The following is a 15,609-nucleotide window of genomic DNA, read 5'->3' as shown; positions in this document are numbered from 1 at the left end:
AAAACCAGTGATCAAGGTCATAGCCAATTTTCAGACCAACAGGTATTAGAGGCATTCTAAAATGACAAGTTTGGAGCATTCATTACACACTAACTATAAAACTCCACCTCAGGCCCCCGTAGATTGTGAAGGATTAGCAAGGGTGAGCTAATCTGCTGCACTTGGAGAAGGGCAGGCAGGAAGCTGGAAACAGGGTTTGCCCGCTCCCAAGGAAGTGCTGCCTCTATAACCACTTGTTCTGCTGTAATATTTTTACCATGATCAATTACTCAAACTCTTTTCTCTACCTCCTCAGCATGTCACCTCCTTTCATTATCTAAAATTCAGTATCTTAAAGACTTTCCATTTTTAAAATAATGATTTTAAAATAATGATTACTTAGGATGTACTAAAAATCCACACCATAAACGTTTTTAAGAAAATATTTGAAGAAATTAAAGGCCTTCCCTGCACAGGATTCTTCCGTTTAAAATTCTGTACAGTCAGGCACAGTGGCTCAAGCCTATAATCCCAGCACTTTAGGAGTCTGAAGTGAGAGGATTGCCTGAGTCCAGGGGTTTGAGACCAGCCTAGGCAACTTGGTGAGACCTCATCTCTACAATAAATAAAAAAATTAACTAGGCATGGTGGCGTGTGCCTGTAGTTCCAGCTACTTGGAGGGCTGAGGCGGAAGGATAGCCTGAGCCCAGCAGGTTGAAGCTATGGTGGCCGTGAGCATGCTACTGCACTCCAGCCTAGATGACAGAGTGAGACTCCGACTCAAAAACAGTAAAAAATAAAAAATGAAATTATTCTGTACAATGTTCTAGTAGAAACACATACAATTCAGGAGTTTATTTAAGAAACAAGTTTTACAGATAAAATTTGTCCACATCAACATCTAAATAACATCAAATGCTGATTAAAATGAACTGACACTCCAGAATGCCATCAACTACTCTCTTCATAAAAAATTAAATAGGATAAACAGATGGCTTGAAGGTGGAGTTGGGAAAGGCCAAATATCTTGCTACTATGACCCCCCAGGGTGCTTCTAGATCTAGAATGCAACCTGGCATGCTTGCTTTTTCCTGATGGTCCCCATGACCGGCCCTCTGAGGGAACAAGATAAAAACTCATCGTTTACTTCCTGCCGTATTATTCCAGTATATCCCCACAGACCCGAAGTGCCAATGGGAACTCCGAGGGGAAAGTTATGACTCCACAGTGAGGGTCCTAGAAGTCTTCTTCCACTTCCTTCCCGGCTAGCAGCACTGAAGTTACCCAAGCAGCAAAACTGAAAGATGAATCCCGTTCCCAAGATGTGATGAGAGCCCCTCCCTTTCCACTCCCAGCCCCACATCAGCAAAGACAAAGAGCACATTCAATCACACTAGTTGTCTCTTAATTTATTTTCTTTCTTTCTTTTTTTTTTTGAGTCGGAGTCTCACTCTGTCACCTAGGCCACTATAGCCTCAACCTGCTGGGCACAGGTGACCCTTCCACCTCAGCTTTCCAAGTAGCTGGACCTACAGGCACGGGCCACCACCCCTGGCTAATTTTTTGATTTACTGTAGAGATGAGGTCTCGTCAAGTTGCCTAGGCTGGTCTTGAACCCACAGGCTCAGGCAATCCTCTCACCTCAGTCTCCCAAAGTGCTGGGATCATAGGCATGAGCCACGGCACCTGGCCTCTTAATTTATTTTCTGTAGAATCTTATCTTTAACATTGTACATGCAAGCACTGTTTTTGGTAACCTTTCCAAAGTCAGTCTTAGTGTGTTTGGTCTCTTCAACTCAAAGATTATTTAACGAGATTAAATTTGAGTGGCTAAAAGAACTAACATGGTACTTCTAAAGGGTGGAACAGTCTGTCCTGAAGCCTCTGGACAGGGCCCAGCAGCAGCCAGGAGATGGCCAGGGCTCTCCCAAAGAAGGCTAATGGGCATCAGTCCTAATCCATCATCTGGGGTGAGAAGCTGTGGCATCCTGCTTTGGAAAGCCCGCCACGACTGACATCCCTGGCAGTAACACACACGCACAGAAAAACACAGCTAAGGCATGTGGTTCCTTGGATTCCCAGGACTTAGAAGGGTGACAGAATCCTTCAGGATGACTTCCTTTTGTGAAATTAGGCATGTGGGATGCTGTCCTACTGAACATAACTGGAACAGATCCAGGTGTCATATATAACTGCAACAAATGACAAAAATATTCTTATTAAGCCTAAAACAAAGCTTGCTAATGTAGTCATGAATGCAGGTCGCAGTCGATATAAAAGCAGAGAGGCCGGAGATTACAAGGATAAGACAGGGTTGTCAAGGAGGAAATGAAGGATTCAAGGGGGAGAGCTGGTACAGGAAGGGACAGCAAGGAGGCCACTGCCAGGCACCTCGGCCCAACAATCCTTTTTAGCAGGTAGCTGCTTTATGAAGCTGAGGACTGGCCTTGACACCTTTCCTTCCCATCTATTTCCTTCAACTTTCAACAAAGGTCTTTTCCTTCTTCCAGATCCCTGGAGAACAAAATACACAGTCTCTCCCCATACCCATTTTTCTATCTTTGAAGTAATGCTGATTTTACTACTTGTAAAAATGAGGGAGGGTAAAAAGCTCTCCTTTATGTTTCTGCTTTTTGGTAACTTAGACCTTGTCGGAGAAGAGAAAGTGGCATTTTCTGTTCAATTACTACATGTCATTGTGCTGCCCACTTTCACATCTTATCTACTGCAATGCAACAACTTTACAAGACAGCAAGCAAAACCCCATTCGCATTTCAGATGAGGAAAAAGACTCAGAGATGTGAGATGACTTGACCAAAGCCACACTGAAAAGGGGGGCACCATAATTCAATAATTCAGTCCCAAATCTATCTAGAGTCACCTTTGCCCCCGTATCAAGGCCTACTCTGGTGATAATGGTTCTCTGGAGTAGAAACTCAGGGTCTGAACACTCCCCCTGAAAGTTTAGGCCTTGCCTAAAATCGTAATCAACTGCTTGCCTCTGTAAAACTGTTGGCAAGTCTCTTAAAGTCATGTAATGTATGCTAAGTCACTACTTTAAATTGTAATGCTAAATAACACTACTGCTTGCTTTTTTGGCTATGCATACCTCTTTGACTAGCATACCTCTTACAAAACTGGTAAAGCTTTAAATGCTGAATACTTTGCAGGACTTAACAAGGCATGGGAACTGGCCATTCCCACCTGATTAAGTCACCTTGTAAACTCGGTACCTCACCTAAGGGACAGGTCAAGTACTAGGCGCACTCTGTGGAGCATAGAGTGAGACCTAATCACTCTCATTTAATTGTCCACATCTTACAACTAAGGCTACTGTTTAGTAATTCATGAAGATTTTTGGCAATTTTGCCTGTTCATAATTAGGAATAAGTAGGAACAGATCATTTTACATCTATGTGATCTGTTCACTCTAAAAAGGTTTTGTACCAGGCCATTTTTGTAGACATCACTGGAAAGTCGTGGCGAGAAAAAAAAAAAAAAGAAGGGCTTCAAGGAAGGCTGAGAACACTCAGCTTGGAAGAAGCCATCAGGGTTCTAGGGATTCCTGGCATTGCTGTTTATGGCTTTATTTAGTCAAATGTTTGTTTTAGATTTCTCCTTTGAGGAATAAATTATAAGTGTTCAGAGCAAATTCTGGGTTTTCAAAAAGCATGACCAAGAAAGTGTGTAGTGGTCTGTGTCCTCGGACACCCCAATGGGACAGATTTTGAATGATTGGAGCAAATTAAAATTATGCGGTTTAATAATAATAAGTGCATTATTAAAATCAAATTTGAACTCACTACAAGTTAGCAGACAATAAGATTTGGAAAGGAGCAAAACTATCTGGCAATTAAATTCACTTTGTAAACCTAAGGAAAAAAATGGTCAAAAGTTCTGTATGCAGAGGCATTTAAAAAATTTATTTCACTACTTTGCAAACAAGATTATATCCTATAGAATATTAAATGCCCAACTCCAGAGGCTTGACTCAGCACTATGAATACCAAACTCCCAATTATAGAAAGCCTCTGAAGTTCTTAGAAACTAAAACATTAAGGAAAAAAAGAGGAGAAGAACTCCAAAATGAGCACCAGTCAGAGGAAAGGTAAACAAACCTAATGACAGTTGCCACTAAAGGCAAAGCTCCAGCCACCCAAAAGAGGCCTGATAAGGATAAACCTGCTAAGGGGGATGGTATCAGCTGCTATGAATGTGGTCAGTCTGGACACTTAAAGCACAATTGTTCTTGATGGCCTAAGCCCCCAGGACCTTGTCCAACATCGGATTAAAAAGCCACTGAAAGAGATGGTGCAGCCTCTCCCGAAGACGGGGGAAGCACCTAGCTCAGTGATGGTGGCTGTTGACTGAAGGGCGAGAGGCACAGCCCAGCCCAGCGCTCTGGTTGCTATCACCCCAGAGAATCCTTGAGTCTATATGAATGTGGCTGGGGTCCAGATTAATTTCTTAATTAATACTGAGGCTAAGTTTTTAGCCCTTGTGCTCATACTGAACTTCTTTCTCCCAAAACCTGCTCTCTAGTGGGAGTTAAAGGTGTTCCAAAAGTTAAATGTTTCACCTAATGGTTACTAAAAGGTGAATTCAAATTATGCCTGTAAAAGGTTATCTATGAATAAATAAAAGGGAAAGCAAAAAGCAAAGGAAAAATATAAAAAGGTCATTGGTGTACAAATAAGGTTTTAGTAAGAAAACAAAAAAAAGAAATATAAGAGAAAAGATATTCTTATCTAAAAAAAAAGAAATCTTATATGGTAAATTTCTGTACTATAATAAAGTAAATAGTTACGAGAATTTTTTAAAAAGGGATTAAAAAACAAAAATAAAATAGTATAAGCATGCCAAAATGGTATGAGAAAAGTTAATGAAAAAATTATATATTCAAAAGAAATTCTATAAACAATCTAGGCATAATAAAGTCTTTTCTGGATGCAAGTCGCCAAACATTTTCAGATTTCTCTTCAAATTTTATATAAAATTCACTTGAGTGCCTAGTTCAACTAAAACAACCTGTCAGGTTACCATTATAGTCCAGAAATACCTTAAAAACTCCAAAGGCTGGTACTTGTAATAAAGCTGCAGAAATTAAAGTTTATCATTTAAGTTATGCTAATAACTTCAGGCCTTGTAGCTTTTGTACAAAAGATAAATTGGCCACTACCTACAATTGTCAAAATGTATGCCTGACTTTATTCCTTTTACTGAGCTAGAATTCAGTAATTTCATGCCCACGTAACGGTCATGCAAAAATTCCAGTCAGTGTCAGCAAACAATGCCACTGCTGAAACAAATCTGTACGCCTCAAATCAGACAGGGAGAGGATTTTCGATCTCTGGCTAGGCAGGACTACACCCATTATCAGCACTGAAGAAATTACAGAAGACAGGACTTTACCCCTCAGCACCCCAAATGATTATGGGATTGAAAAATCTCTAAAAAAAATAAATAACTGAGGCAGGGTAGCTAGCACAGGCTAGACATAACTAAATTTCCCATAGGTAGGTTTTAAAAGTCGTTCAAATGTTTCTACTGCAGGCCGAGTGGCAACCTATCCTAACCCTTGGCAAATCCAGGGAAAACTCCATCAGATGTAGAACTAGGACAGTACAATCTTTCAATTTGCAGTTTAGCTTAATGATCACTAGAAATCCTTTGGAGACAGGAGTAAACTAAACATAGGTATTTGGTATTACATCACTCAGGATGCAAGTCCAAGAAATGGAATTTGTTAAAACTTTGAAATTGTTTAACAGTAGGCCTTTTTCCTATACCTCTGGAGGAAATAGAGCTACAAACATAAAATGCTCCTAAGAAAATGTGTTGTCCATTTGGGACAAATTTTAATCACAGTTTATAAGTTTATTTCCCTAGACACTTCTTGGACATCCCAGGGGAGTAAGTGCTGCGAAAAATTGAAGAAAGGAAGGACCCTAATGGTGGCCCTGTTCCTATACTAGACTATAGAATTTAAATACCTAACTTCTCTATCATGATGAAACCCCTCTATGAAGCCTCAAAGGGGGGTGAACAGGAGCCCCTGCTATGGGAAAAGGCCCCAAAACAGGCCTTTGAATGAATTAAACAGGCTTCTCGCCTTTTGAGATTCTTTATGGGCGGCCACCCACTCTCATTAAGGGCATACAGGGAAACTTAAAGAAATTAGGAAGTCTTACGCTAAAACAGCAAATGCAAGCCTTTGGTTCAGTCCTAAATGCCATCCATTGTCAAGTCAGAGAACGATTGCCAATTAGTTTAACTACCAATGCCCATTCTTTTAAGCCAGGTGATATGGTATGGGTAAAAGAATGGAATGTACAACCTCTAAAGCCCCTCTGGAGGGGGCCATTTACTGTTCTTTTATATAGCAGAATTAAGCCAGCCTTTCAGGACTGGGAGTACACCGCAGATTCGGCAACACCCCTTAAGCTGACCCTCTTGGAAAGTCATCAAGCCCAACAGAGGCCCTGCTCTAGAAGCCTGAGAATACTTCAAGCCCTGCTTTAGTCACACACTGGAAGCTGACTGATCAACGCACGGCAGAAGATTGAGAATTCAGCTTAAGAACTCAGTGGACATTACTGATAAGCCATTGTTTTGCTTTGTCAACCTTTATATTTGCTAAACTGTTTGTCATTTTAATTGCTGTAGAACTAACTTTATTTGCTATAGAATTAACAGAGTTGTCCCCATTGAACATGTTAGGAAAGGGTTTCACTAGCATTTCCATTCTTTCTTATAATAGAAATTGTTCTTGTGCTTTTATGTATTTCTGCCTAATTTGGGTGTTTATCGCTTCCCTCATACACCCAGCATGTACGTGTATAGAAACTATCTGGTCAGACGTAAGAGTTTTCCATCATTATTCATCCCAGCCAGGAGTTTGTTCTGGTGGCCAACAAGGCCTGTTTGGTATTGGGCATTTGCTTATGCAACTAAATCTTCTCAATGTACTAAAGGGCTATTTTGAATATATAAAAAGGTTGCATATGCCCAGCTCCCAGCATTGTGGAAAGGCACATGTACCGTAGGAATAGTCCAGCCAGGATTTTTCCTCCTGCCTAACCCAAGGGGGGATGAACTAGGCATTCCCCTTTATGAAGGCCTCAAGACATGAAATGCTCAATCCCTCAACCAAGTTCCTAATATAGGAGGGACCCAGGTTTGGAAAAATAACAAATGGCCACCCCAGAGCATTTATAAATACTTATGGTCCAGCCACATGGGCACAAGATGGGAGGTGGATATACCACACGCCTATATGTATGCTAAATTGCATTATTAGGTTACAAGCTGACTTAAAAATTATAACTAATCAAACAGCCATGGCTTTTGAGGTTGTTGCTCAGCAACAAGCCCAAATGCATGCAGCTATTTATCAAAACCACTTAGCTTTGGACTACCTGCTGGTGGAAAAAGAAGAAGTATGTGGTAAATTTAATAACTCTGACTGTTGTTTGCAAATAGATAACAATGGTAAAGTTATAACTGATATAGCCACCAATGTTAAAAGACTTGCCCATGTCTCGGTGCAAAAAATCGGCAATTGGTTTGAAAACATGTTCTTGAGTCTGGGAGGATTTAAATATATTATTGGATCTGTAGTCCTATTGGTGGGATCCTGTCTTATCCTCCCTTCAGAGCCCCAATAATTATGAACGCCATTTCTAAGGTTGTGGAAACAGTTGTTGAATGAAAAACTGCGGCCCATGTAATGTTAATGCACCAGATTAAGGATAATGATGTTTTAGATCCATAAAAGATCAAGCATCAAAGGGGGAATATGGCAGAAAGTGGCAAATGCTCAAATATATTGGGCTGCAGCAGTTAAAGGTATTTCCTTTTGAAAGTCAAGTGGCAACCTTTAAAGACCCACCAGGCTGGTTTTGTTTGAAAAAGGCCAAATGGCTAAAGACTGGGTTTGCAACCCTGCAGTTCCTGGAGACCATTTATTCTTTGAAAGATCTGATTTTTCTGAATCCAACCTTGTAAATTCCAAAGAGAATGTGTAATCGCTCAACACGCCTCCTCCCTTACCTAAACAAAGGTATAAGACCCCTCTTCGCCCATTCTAGGAGGCTCAACCTGGAAGCATTAGCCTGTCGAGCCCGCCGAGCCCACCAGTGTAATGAAGTTGCCACTTCCTATAATAGTCTCGGTGTCACGACCTCTCTGTCTTCCTGCTACAATGACAGAAAAACGAGGTCTAGAAAAGCCAGGCATACAAGATCAAAAACTTAAGTGGTAGAAGCAGGATTCAAACCTAGGTGGTCTTATAACCCTCCAAAGCTCCTATTCTCTCAGCTCTGCTGTGCTGCCTTGATGTACGTATATTTGGGAAACAAAGGTGAGGCCATTATTGTACAGGCCCAACCCATCTACCTATTCTCCCCACAGCAGTCAGTGATCCTATTAAGAGAGAAATCAGCTGGGCTCAGTGGCTCAGCCTGTAATTCCGCGCTTTGGGAGGCTGGGGTAAATGGATTGCCTGAGCCTGTGGGTTCGAGACCCGCCAGGGCAACTTGGCAAGACCTCATCTCTACAATAGATTAAAAAAAAATTAGCCAGATGTGGTAGCGTGCACCTGTAGTTCCAGCTACTTGGAAGGTTGAGGCGGAAGGATCGCCAGAGCCCAGCAGGTTGAGGCTGCAGTGGCTGGGAGCGGCCACTGCACTCCAGTCTGGGTGACAGAGTGAGACTCAAAAAAAACAACAAAACAACAACAAAAAAAGACAGAGAAATCATGACATCTCCCCTCTGCTCACAACCTCCAACAAAAACAAAAAAAGCAGCCAGGCATGGTGGCTCACACCTATAATCCCAGAACTTTGGAAGTGGAGGGGAGAGGACTGCCTGAGCTCGGGTTTGCAGCTCGGCAAGACCCCATCTCTACAATAAATAAAAAAAATTAGCCGGGCATGGTGGTACATGCCTGTGGTTCCAACTATTAGAAGGCTGACGTGGAAGGATTGCCTAAGCCCAACAGGTCGAGGCTGCAGTGGCTGTGAATGTGCCGCTGCCCTCCAGTCCGGGTGACAGGAGTAAGACTGACTCAAAAACAAACAAAAAAACAAAACCCTGAAAAAGCCTGACAATGACTGACTTATAAGACGCTATGTGATCTGCCCCATAATCTTTGTGACCTCTCCCCCTCATTAATAAGACTCCAGCTTCAGCCTCCTTGCTATTCTTCAAACATGTTACCTCAGGGACTTTGCACTCACTACTTCTGCATAGGACACTCTTCAGAGAGCTAAATAATTCATCCTGTCACTACAATCACATCTTTATTCAAAAATCAACATTTCTAGGGAGAGCTTCCCTGAACACTTCTAAAAGTACAACATCCCAACTCCCATGACTCTCCCCAAACACTCTCTATACCATCCCTTCTATGCATTTTTTTCTTACCACTTTCCACCATCTGGTATACAATATTTTACATATTTATTTCGTTTACTGTCTTGCAACCCATGAATATAAACTCCATGAGGGCAGGAATTTCTGTTTTGCTTATATCTGTCTCCAAGCGTCTAGCATGTTGTTTGGCACAGAAGATAGTCAATGAATATTAATCCAAAAGAGTTCTATAAATTGCTATAACTAAGACTTAAAATTTCTCGGTGCCTGTATTTTTATAATTTAAAAAGGATACTGTCAAAAATATAAAACATTTAAAAATTTCATTGAAGCCAGGCTCGGTGGCTCAGCCTGTAATCCCGCACCTTTGGGAGGCTGAGGTGAGTGGATTTCCTGAGCCCGCAGGTTTGAGACCCGCCTGGGCAGGCGAGACCTCATCTCTACAGTAAATCAAAAAATCAGCCGGGTGTGGTGGCACGTGCCTGTAGTTCCAGCTACGTGGAAAGCTGAGGCGGAAGGATCGCCAGAGCCCAGCAGGTTGAGGCTGCGGTGGCCGGGAGCAGCCACTGCACTCCAGTCTGGGTGACAGAGTGTCAAAAAAAAAAAAAAAAAAAAATGTTCATTGAAATAATTATTTCAATAACAAATTAATTTATTTCCATTTGTTGAATTACTCAATGCTATTTCAAATATTATTTTATCTAAATAAAAAATATAGGTATCCCCACCATAAGAATAAATTATTTTCATAATTAAAAAAATACTGAGACTAATAACAACAACAAAAAAGAGATGTTGGGTAACCCCTTGGGTCCCCTCCCACTGTGGGAGCTTTTCTGCCCTCTCAATAAATCTTGCTTAAAAAAAAAAGAAAGAAGAGAGATGCACCCTGTGGTGCACCACACTAAATAATCAGTCTGTTAGTCTGTTCTCTAGATGAGCCTTGGTGTCTCAGGGTTCTATATTTTTTCTTACAGACAGGCCTTTCCGTCTACCTGGAGTGACCTAATAGAGGCAGTTGGCCTGGCGAGGTGCTGCTCATTCTTCAACACCCAGCCAGGGTCTTCTCCTCTGCAGCCTTCTCTGATTTACCTGAGCACAGCTATCAGGCCTCCTGCTGGGTCACTCTGTCCTATAACTGCATTTACCTCACTAAATTTCAGTGACATGTGTAGACAGCTAGTCTGTGTCCATCTAGTCTGTGAGCAGTTGTCTCTTGCGTACAAAGTAAATCCCTAGAATGGAACAAATGTGGTCTTACCTCATCACTGTTGAGTTTCTTTGCTTTGAGTAATCTTTGAGCCTTGTCTTCTTCTGATCCCTCATCGCTGTCTGAGGAATAGATTCTGGCTCGTTCCTCTGAAAGCAAAAGAATTAGATTCTGAGTGACTTTCAAAGACAGTGATCTGGCCAGGCAAGGTGGCTCATGCCTGTAATCTCAGCACTTTAGGAGGCCGAGGTGAGAGGATTGCCTGAGACTGCAGGTTCGATACCAGCCTGGGCAACTTGGTGAGACCACGTCTCTACAGTTAATAAAAAATTAGTCAGGCATGGTAGCATCGCCTGTAGTTCCGGCTACTTGGAAGACTGAGGTGGAAGAATTGTAGGAGCCCAGCAGGTCAGTGCCGGGGCGGTCGTGAGTGTGCCACTGTACTCTAGCCTGGGCGACAGAGTGACACTCCAACTAAAAAAAAAAAAAAAAAAATTAGTCAAGCGCAGTGCTGTAGTTCCAGCTACTTGGGAGGCTGCGGTGGAAGGATCACCTGAGCCCAGCAGGTTGCAAGGCTGTGGTGGCCATGAACGTGCCACCACACTCCAGCCTGGCTGACAGAGTGAGACTCCTACTCAAAACAAACAAACAAACAAAAAACCAAAACAAAGACATTCTTGAATTTTTCTTCTTCTTTTTTTTCCTTTAAAAAATTTTTTTGGGCCAGGGCTTGGTGGTTCAGCCTGTAATCCCATGCCTTTGGGAGGCTGAGGTGAGTGGACTGCCTGAGCCTGCGGGTTCAAGACCCGCCTGGGCAGCGAGACCTCATCTCTACAATACATCAAAAAATCAGCCGGGCGTGGTAGCGCATGCCTGTAATTCCGGCTACTCAGAAGGCTGAGGCGGAAGGATCACTGGAGCCCAGCAAGTCAAGGCTGTGGTGGCCAGGAGCGGCCACTGCACTCCAGTTTGGGCCACAGAGTGAGACTCCAACTCAAAAAAAAAAAAAAAAATTTTTTTTGGCCGGGCTTGGTGGCTCAGCCTGTAATCCCGCACCTTTGGGAGGCTGAGGTGAGTGGATTGCCTGAGCCCGCGGGTTCGAGACCCGCCTGGGCAGTGAGACCTCATCTCTACAATAAAAAAAAAAAAAAAAAATCAGCCGGGTGTGATAGCGCATGCCTGTAATTCCGGCTATTTGGAAGGCTGTGGCTGAAGGATCGCCAGAACCCAGCAGGTCGAGGCTGCGGTGGCCAGGAGCAGCCACTGCACTCCAGTCTGGGCGACAGAGTGAGACTCCAACTCAAAAAAAAAACAAACATTTTTTTTGGCTGGGCTTGGTGGCTCAGTCTATAATTTCAGCAATTGGGGAGGCCAAGGCGAGTGGATTGCCTGAGTCAGCAGGTTCGAGACCAGTCTGGGCAACTTGACAAGACCTCGTCTCTACAATAAATCAAAAATTAGCTGGGCATGGTAGCACACGCCTGTAGTTCCGGCTACTTGGAAGGTTGGGGTGGAAGGATCACCGGAACCCAGCAGGTCAAAGCTGGGGTGGCTGCGAGCGTGCTACTGTACTCCAGCCTGGGCGACAGATTTCAAAAAAATTTTTTGGAGTCAGAGTCTCACTGTCGCCCAGGCTGGAGTGCAGTAACCCACTCAGGGGTAGTGCAGTCTACACCTGCTGGGCTCAGTTGATCCTTTGTCTCAGCCTTCCAAGTACTGGAACCACACGCACGCTGTGATGCCCAACTAATTTTATTTATTGTAGAGACAAGGTTTCGTCAAGTTGCCTAGGCTGGTCTTGAACCCCTGGGTTCAGGCAATCCTCTCGCCTCTGCCAGATTTTTCTTCTGATAAATATCTTTAGTTCTCTCTGTATATTTGTTCCCAGAGGAACCAATAATTAAACATTTTTTAATTTAAAGTGTAAATTTTAGGTATGTTTAAATGAAGCAGACTTATCTTCTCAAAATAAAAAAATCTGACTTTTAGTTTTATTTTATTTTTTTGTAGAGATGGGGTTTCACTATATTGCCCAAAGTGTGTTGAACTTCTGGTCTCAACTGATCCTCTCGCCTTAGCCTCCCAAAGTGCTGGGAATATAGGCATGAGCAAAAGGTCTCACTTTTTTTTTTAAATTTCAGAGACAGCGTCTCACTCTGTTGCACAGGCTAAACTATGGTATGGCACGATCACAGTTCACTGCAGTCTCAAACTCCTGGGCTCAAGTGACCCTCCCACCTTGGCCTCCCAAAGCTCTGGAAGTATAGGCATGAGCCACCCCGCCTCGTGACCTCTTTTATTTTTTATTTAGTTTTTGAGTTGGAGTCTCACTCTGTTGCCCAGGCTCAAGTGTAGTGGCATGCTCACAGCCACCCTAGCATCAACCTGCTGGGCTCAGGTGATCCTTCTGCCTCAGCCTTCCAAGTAGCCTGAAGTACAGGCATGCGTCACCACACTCAGTTAATTTTTTGATCTATTGTAAAGATGAGGTCTCACCAAGTTGCCTACGCTGGTCTCGAACCCCTGAGCTCAGGCAATCCTCTCACCTCAGCCTCCCAAAGTGCTGGGATTATAGGCTTGAGCCATTGCACCCGGCCCCTGACGCCTTTAAAGATCAAAAAAGCTCATGATCAAAGATCAAAGTGATTAAAGAAGCAAATACCCACTCTTCCAAAGTCAACTATTGAAGCAGAAGTAATTCTTCCATTTGGTAAAAATTTAATTTCAAAATGATCTTTGATGATAAAGCAATAAAATGGTTTTCCTGTATAGACCGTTTGTTGCCAGGTGGACCTTTCTTTTCTTTAGAGTTGGAGTCTCACTCTGCCACCCAGGCTAGAGTGCAGTGGCATGCTCACAGCCACCGCAGTCTCGACCTGCTGGGCTCAGGTGATCCTTCTGCCTCAGCCTTCAAAGTAGCTGGAACTACAGGCATGTGCCACCATACCTGTCTAATTTTTTGATTTATGTAGAGATGAGGTCTCACCAAGTTGCCCAGGCTGGTCTGGAACCTCTGGGCTCAGGCAATCCTCTCACCTTGGCTTCCCAATATGTTGGGATTATAGGCGTGAGCCACCACGCCCAGTTAAAAAAATTATTCTTTTTTTTTGAGTTGGAGTCTCACTCTGTCGCCCAGACTAGAGTGCAGTGGCATGCTCACAGCCACCATAGGCTCAACCTCCTTGGCTCAGGTGATCCTTCTGCCTCAGTCTTCCACTTAGCTGGAACTACAGGCCTGCACCACCTCACCTTGCTAATTTTTTGATTTATTATAGAGATGAGATCTCACCAAGTTGCCCAGGCTAGGCTTGAACCCCTGAGCTCAGACAATCCTCTCGCCTTGGCCTCCCAAAGTGCTGGGATTATAGGCATGAGCCACCGCACCCGGCCTGGACCTTTCAAAGGGAGACAAAGAGGAACATCCATCTGCTCTGCTGCCCAAGCCCAAGTAAACCTCCAGCTGGAATAAGCAGACTTTACACCAAGCCTCTCCCCTCAGTACCCTAGAGCTTCCCCTGTCTTCCCACTCTTGGCCTATCTGCTACTGTACCAACCTGAGCACTACTCAACCTGTGTGCTGGATTTTTTTTTTTTTTTTTTTTGAATTGGAGTCTCACTTGGTCGCCCAGACTGGAGTGCAGTGGCCACTCCCGGCCACCGCAGCCTCGCCTGCTGGGCTCCAACGATCCTTCCACCTCAACCTTCCGAGTAGCCAGAATTACAGGCACATGCTACCACGCCCGGCTGATTTTTTGGTTTATTGTAGAGATGAGGTCTCGTTGCCCAGGCGGGTCTCGAACCCACGGGCTCAGGCAATCCACTCACCTCAGTCTCCCAAAGGCGCGGGATTACAGGCTGAGCCACCGAGCCCGGCTAGTTGTGCTGGATTTTTAATCTCTAGTGAACTAAATAATCTATACCTCTTTCCCTGAAAACATCTTTGACAATTTTTATTTTTATTTAATTTTTGTGTGGTTTCTTTCCACACAATGAAAATTAGCACTGACAAAAAAGAAATAGTTTCTATATTATGGTTCCAAAAACAGGTAAGTAAGGTGTAACAGGACACCAGACCAAATGCAGTCACTGTAAGAAAAGGAGAAAGGTGCTCCATAAGATGGTCAGAAAAAGAGAAATTTGGGTGTTTTTAAAATGGATTATTCAACAGGGACAAAACCAGAGCACATGGTCACCCTGAATATGCTTCCATTATACAATGATTCCCAAAGCTCTGTCAAAACAACTCAAGGAAGTATTGGAGCCTCATTTTTCAGACAAGGCACATGATATCCAGAGACAGGAAGTCTCTCTCCCACAGCTGAGGAGTGCTAAGAACAATAAAAATAGTTTGAAGTAATGTTTACTACTACTTGTTATGGACTAAGGAAATGTATTGCAGCATCTAATCTTCCAAACAACTTTATGTCACATGTATTATAACTAATGGGCTGTTACTTTCCTGATGAGGTAACAGAAATTAAGGGAAGTTGTGTGACTTTTCAAAAGTCATACAACTAAAAAAATAGCAGAGCTCAAATTAGAGCAGGCAGGGTAAGAAGGCCAGCCCAAGCCTTCTAGTTTGATTTCAGTTTGTCATCTTGCCATCAGTGGCTATGGGGGAACTTCTGGGTGAGAATCAGGAGACAGAGTCTAAGCTAAGTTAAGCTAAGCTAAGGCAGACATCTTGGAGTCAGATGACCTTAGATCAAGAACTGGCCACTTATCAACTATGTGTTTTGGGGCAAGTTACTCAGCCTCTCACAGTCTCAGTTTCCTCAATAAGAATAAGGAAATAATAGCAACTAGGTCATAATGTTGTTATGAGGATCAAATAGAACACATGTCAAGGGCTGAGTACTTGCCTGCGGTTCAGTATGTGTGAGAAAAATGTCAACCATTATAAATTACTGATACTTGTGAAAAGAGGAAATATGCCAAGGAGAAAATAGAAATATAAAGATGAAAGAAAATATCATGTGTTCTCTGAATAGTTTAATTTCTTGACTCCCAATGAGTGATTTTAAAAACTGAGAAAAGTTCCTGGC

General features: G+C 43.0%; 1 protein-coding gene across 3 annotated transcripts in view; it reads right to left on the bottom strand.

Annotated features, from left to right (window-relative positions):
- Positions 1-15,609, bottom strand: part of LEO1 (LEO1 homolog, Paf1/RNA polymerase II complex component) — a 44,725-nt gene that overhangs the window by 398 nt on the left and 28,718 nt on the right. For all 3 annotated transcript variants that reach the window (XM_021706209.1, XM_008072585.2, XM_021706210.1), the window contains one exon: positions 10,616-10,713. In XM_021706209.1, the coding sequence (XP_021561884.1) occupies positions 10,616-10,713 (98 nt within the window). The remainder of the gene's footprint in view (positions 1-10,615; positions 10,714-15,609) is intronic.

The sequence above is a fragment of the Carlito syrichta genome, unplaced genomic scaffold (assembly GCF_000164805.1).
Source record: "Carlito syrichta isolate Samal-C Ts95f unplaced genomic scaffold, Tarsius_syrichta-2.0.1 Scaffold315355, whole genome shotgun sequence".
Taxonomy (NCBI): domain Eukaryota; kingdom Metazoa; phylum Chordata; class Mammalia; order Primates; family Tarsiidae; genus Carlito; species Carlito syrichta.
This window is presented reverse-complemented; position numbering and strand designations above follow the sequence as displayed.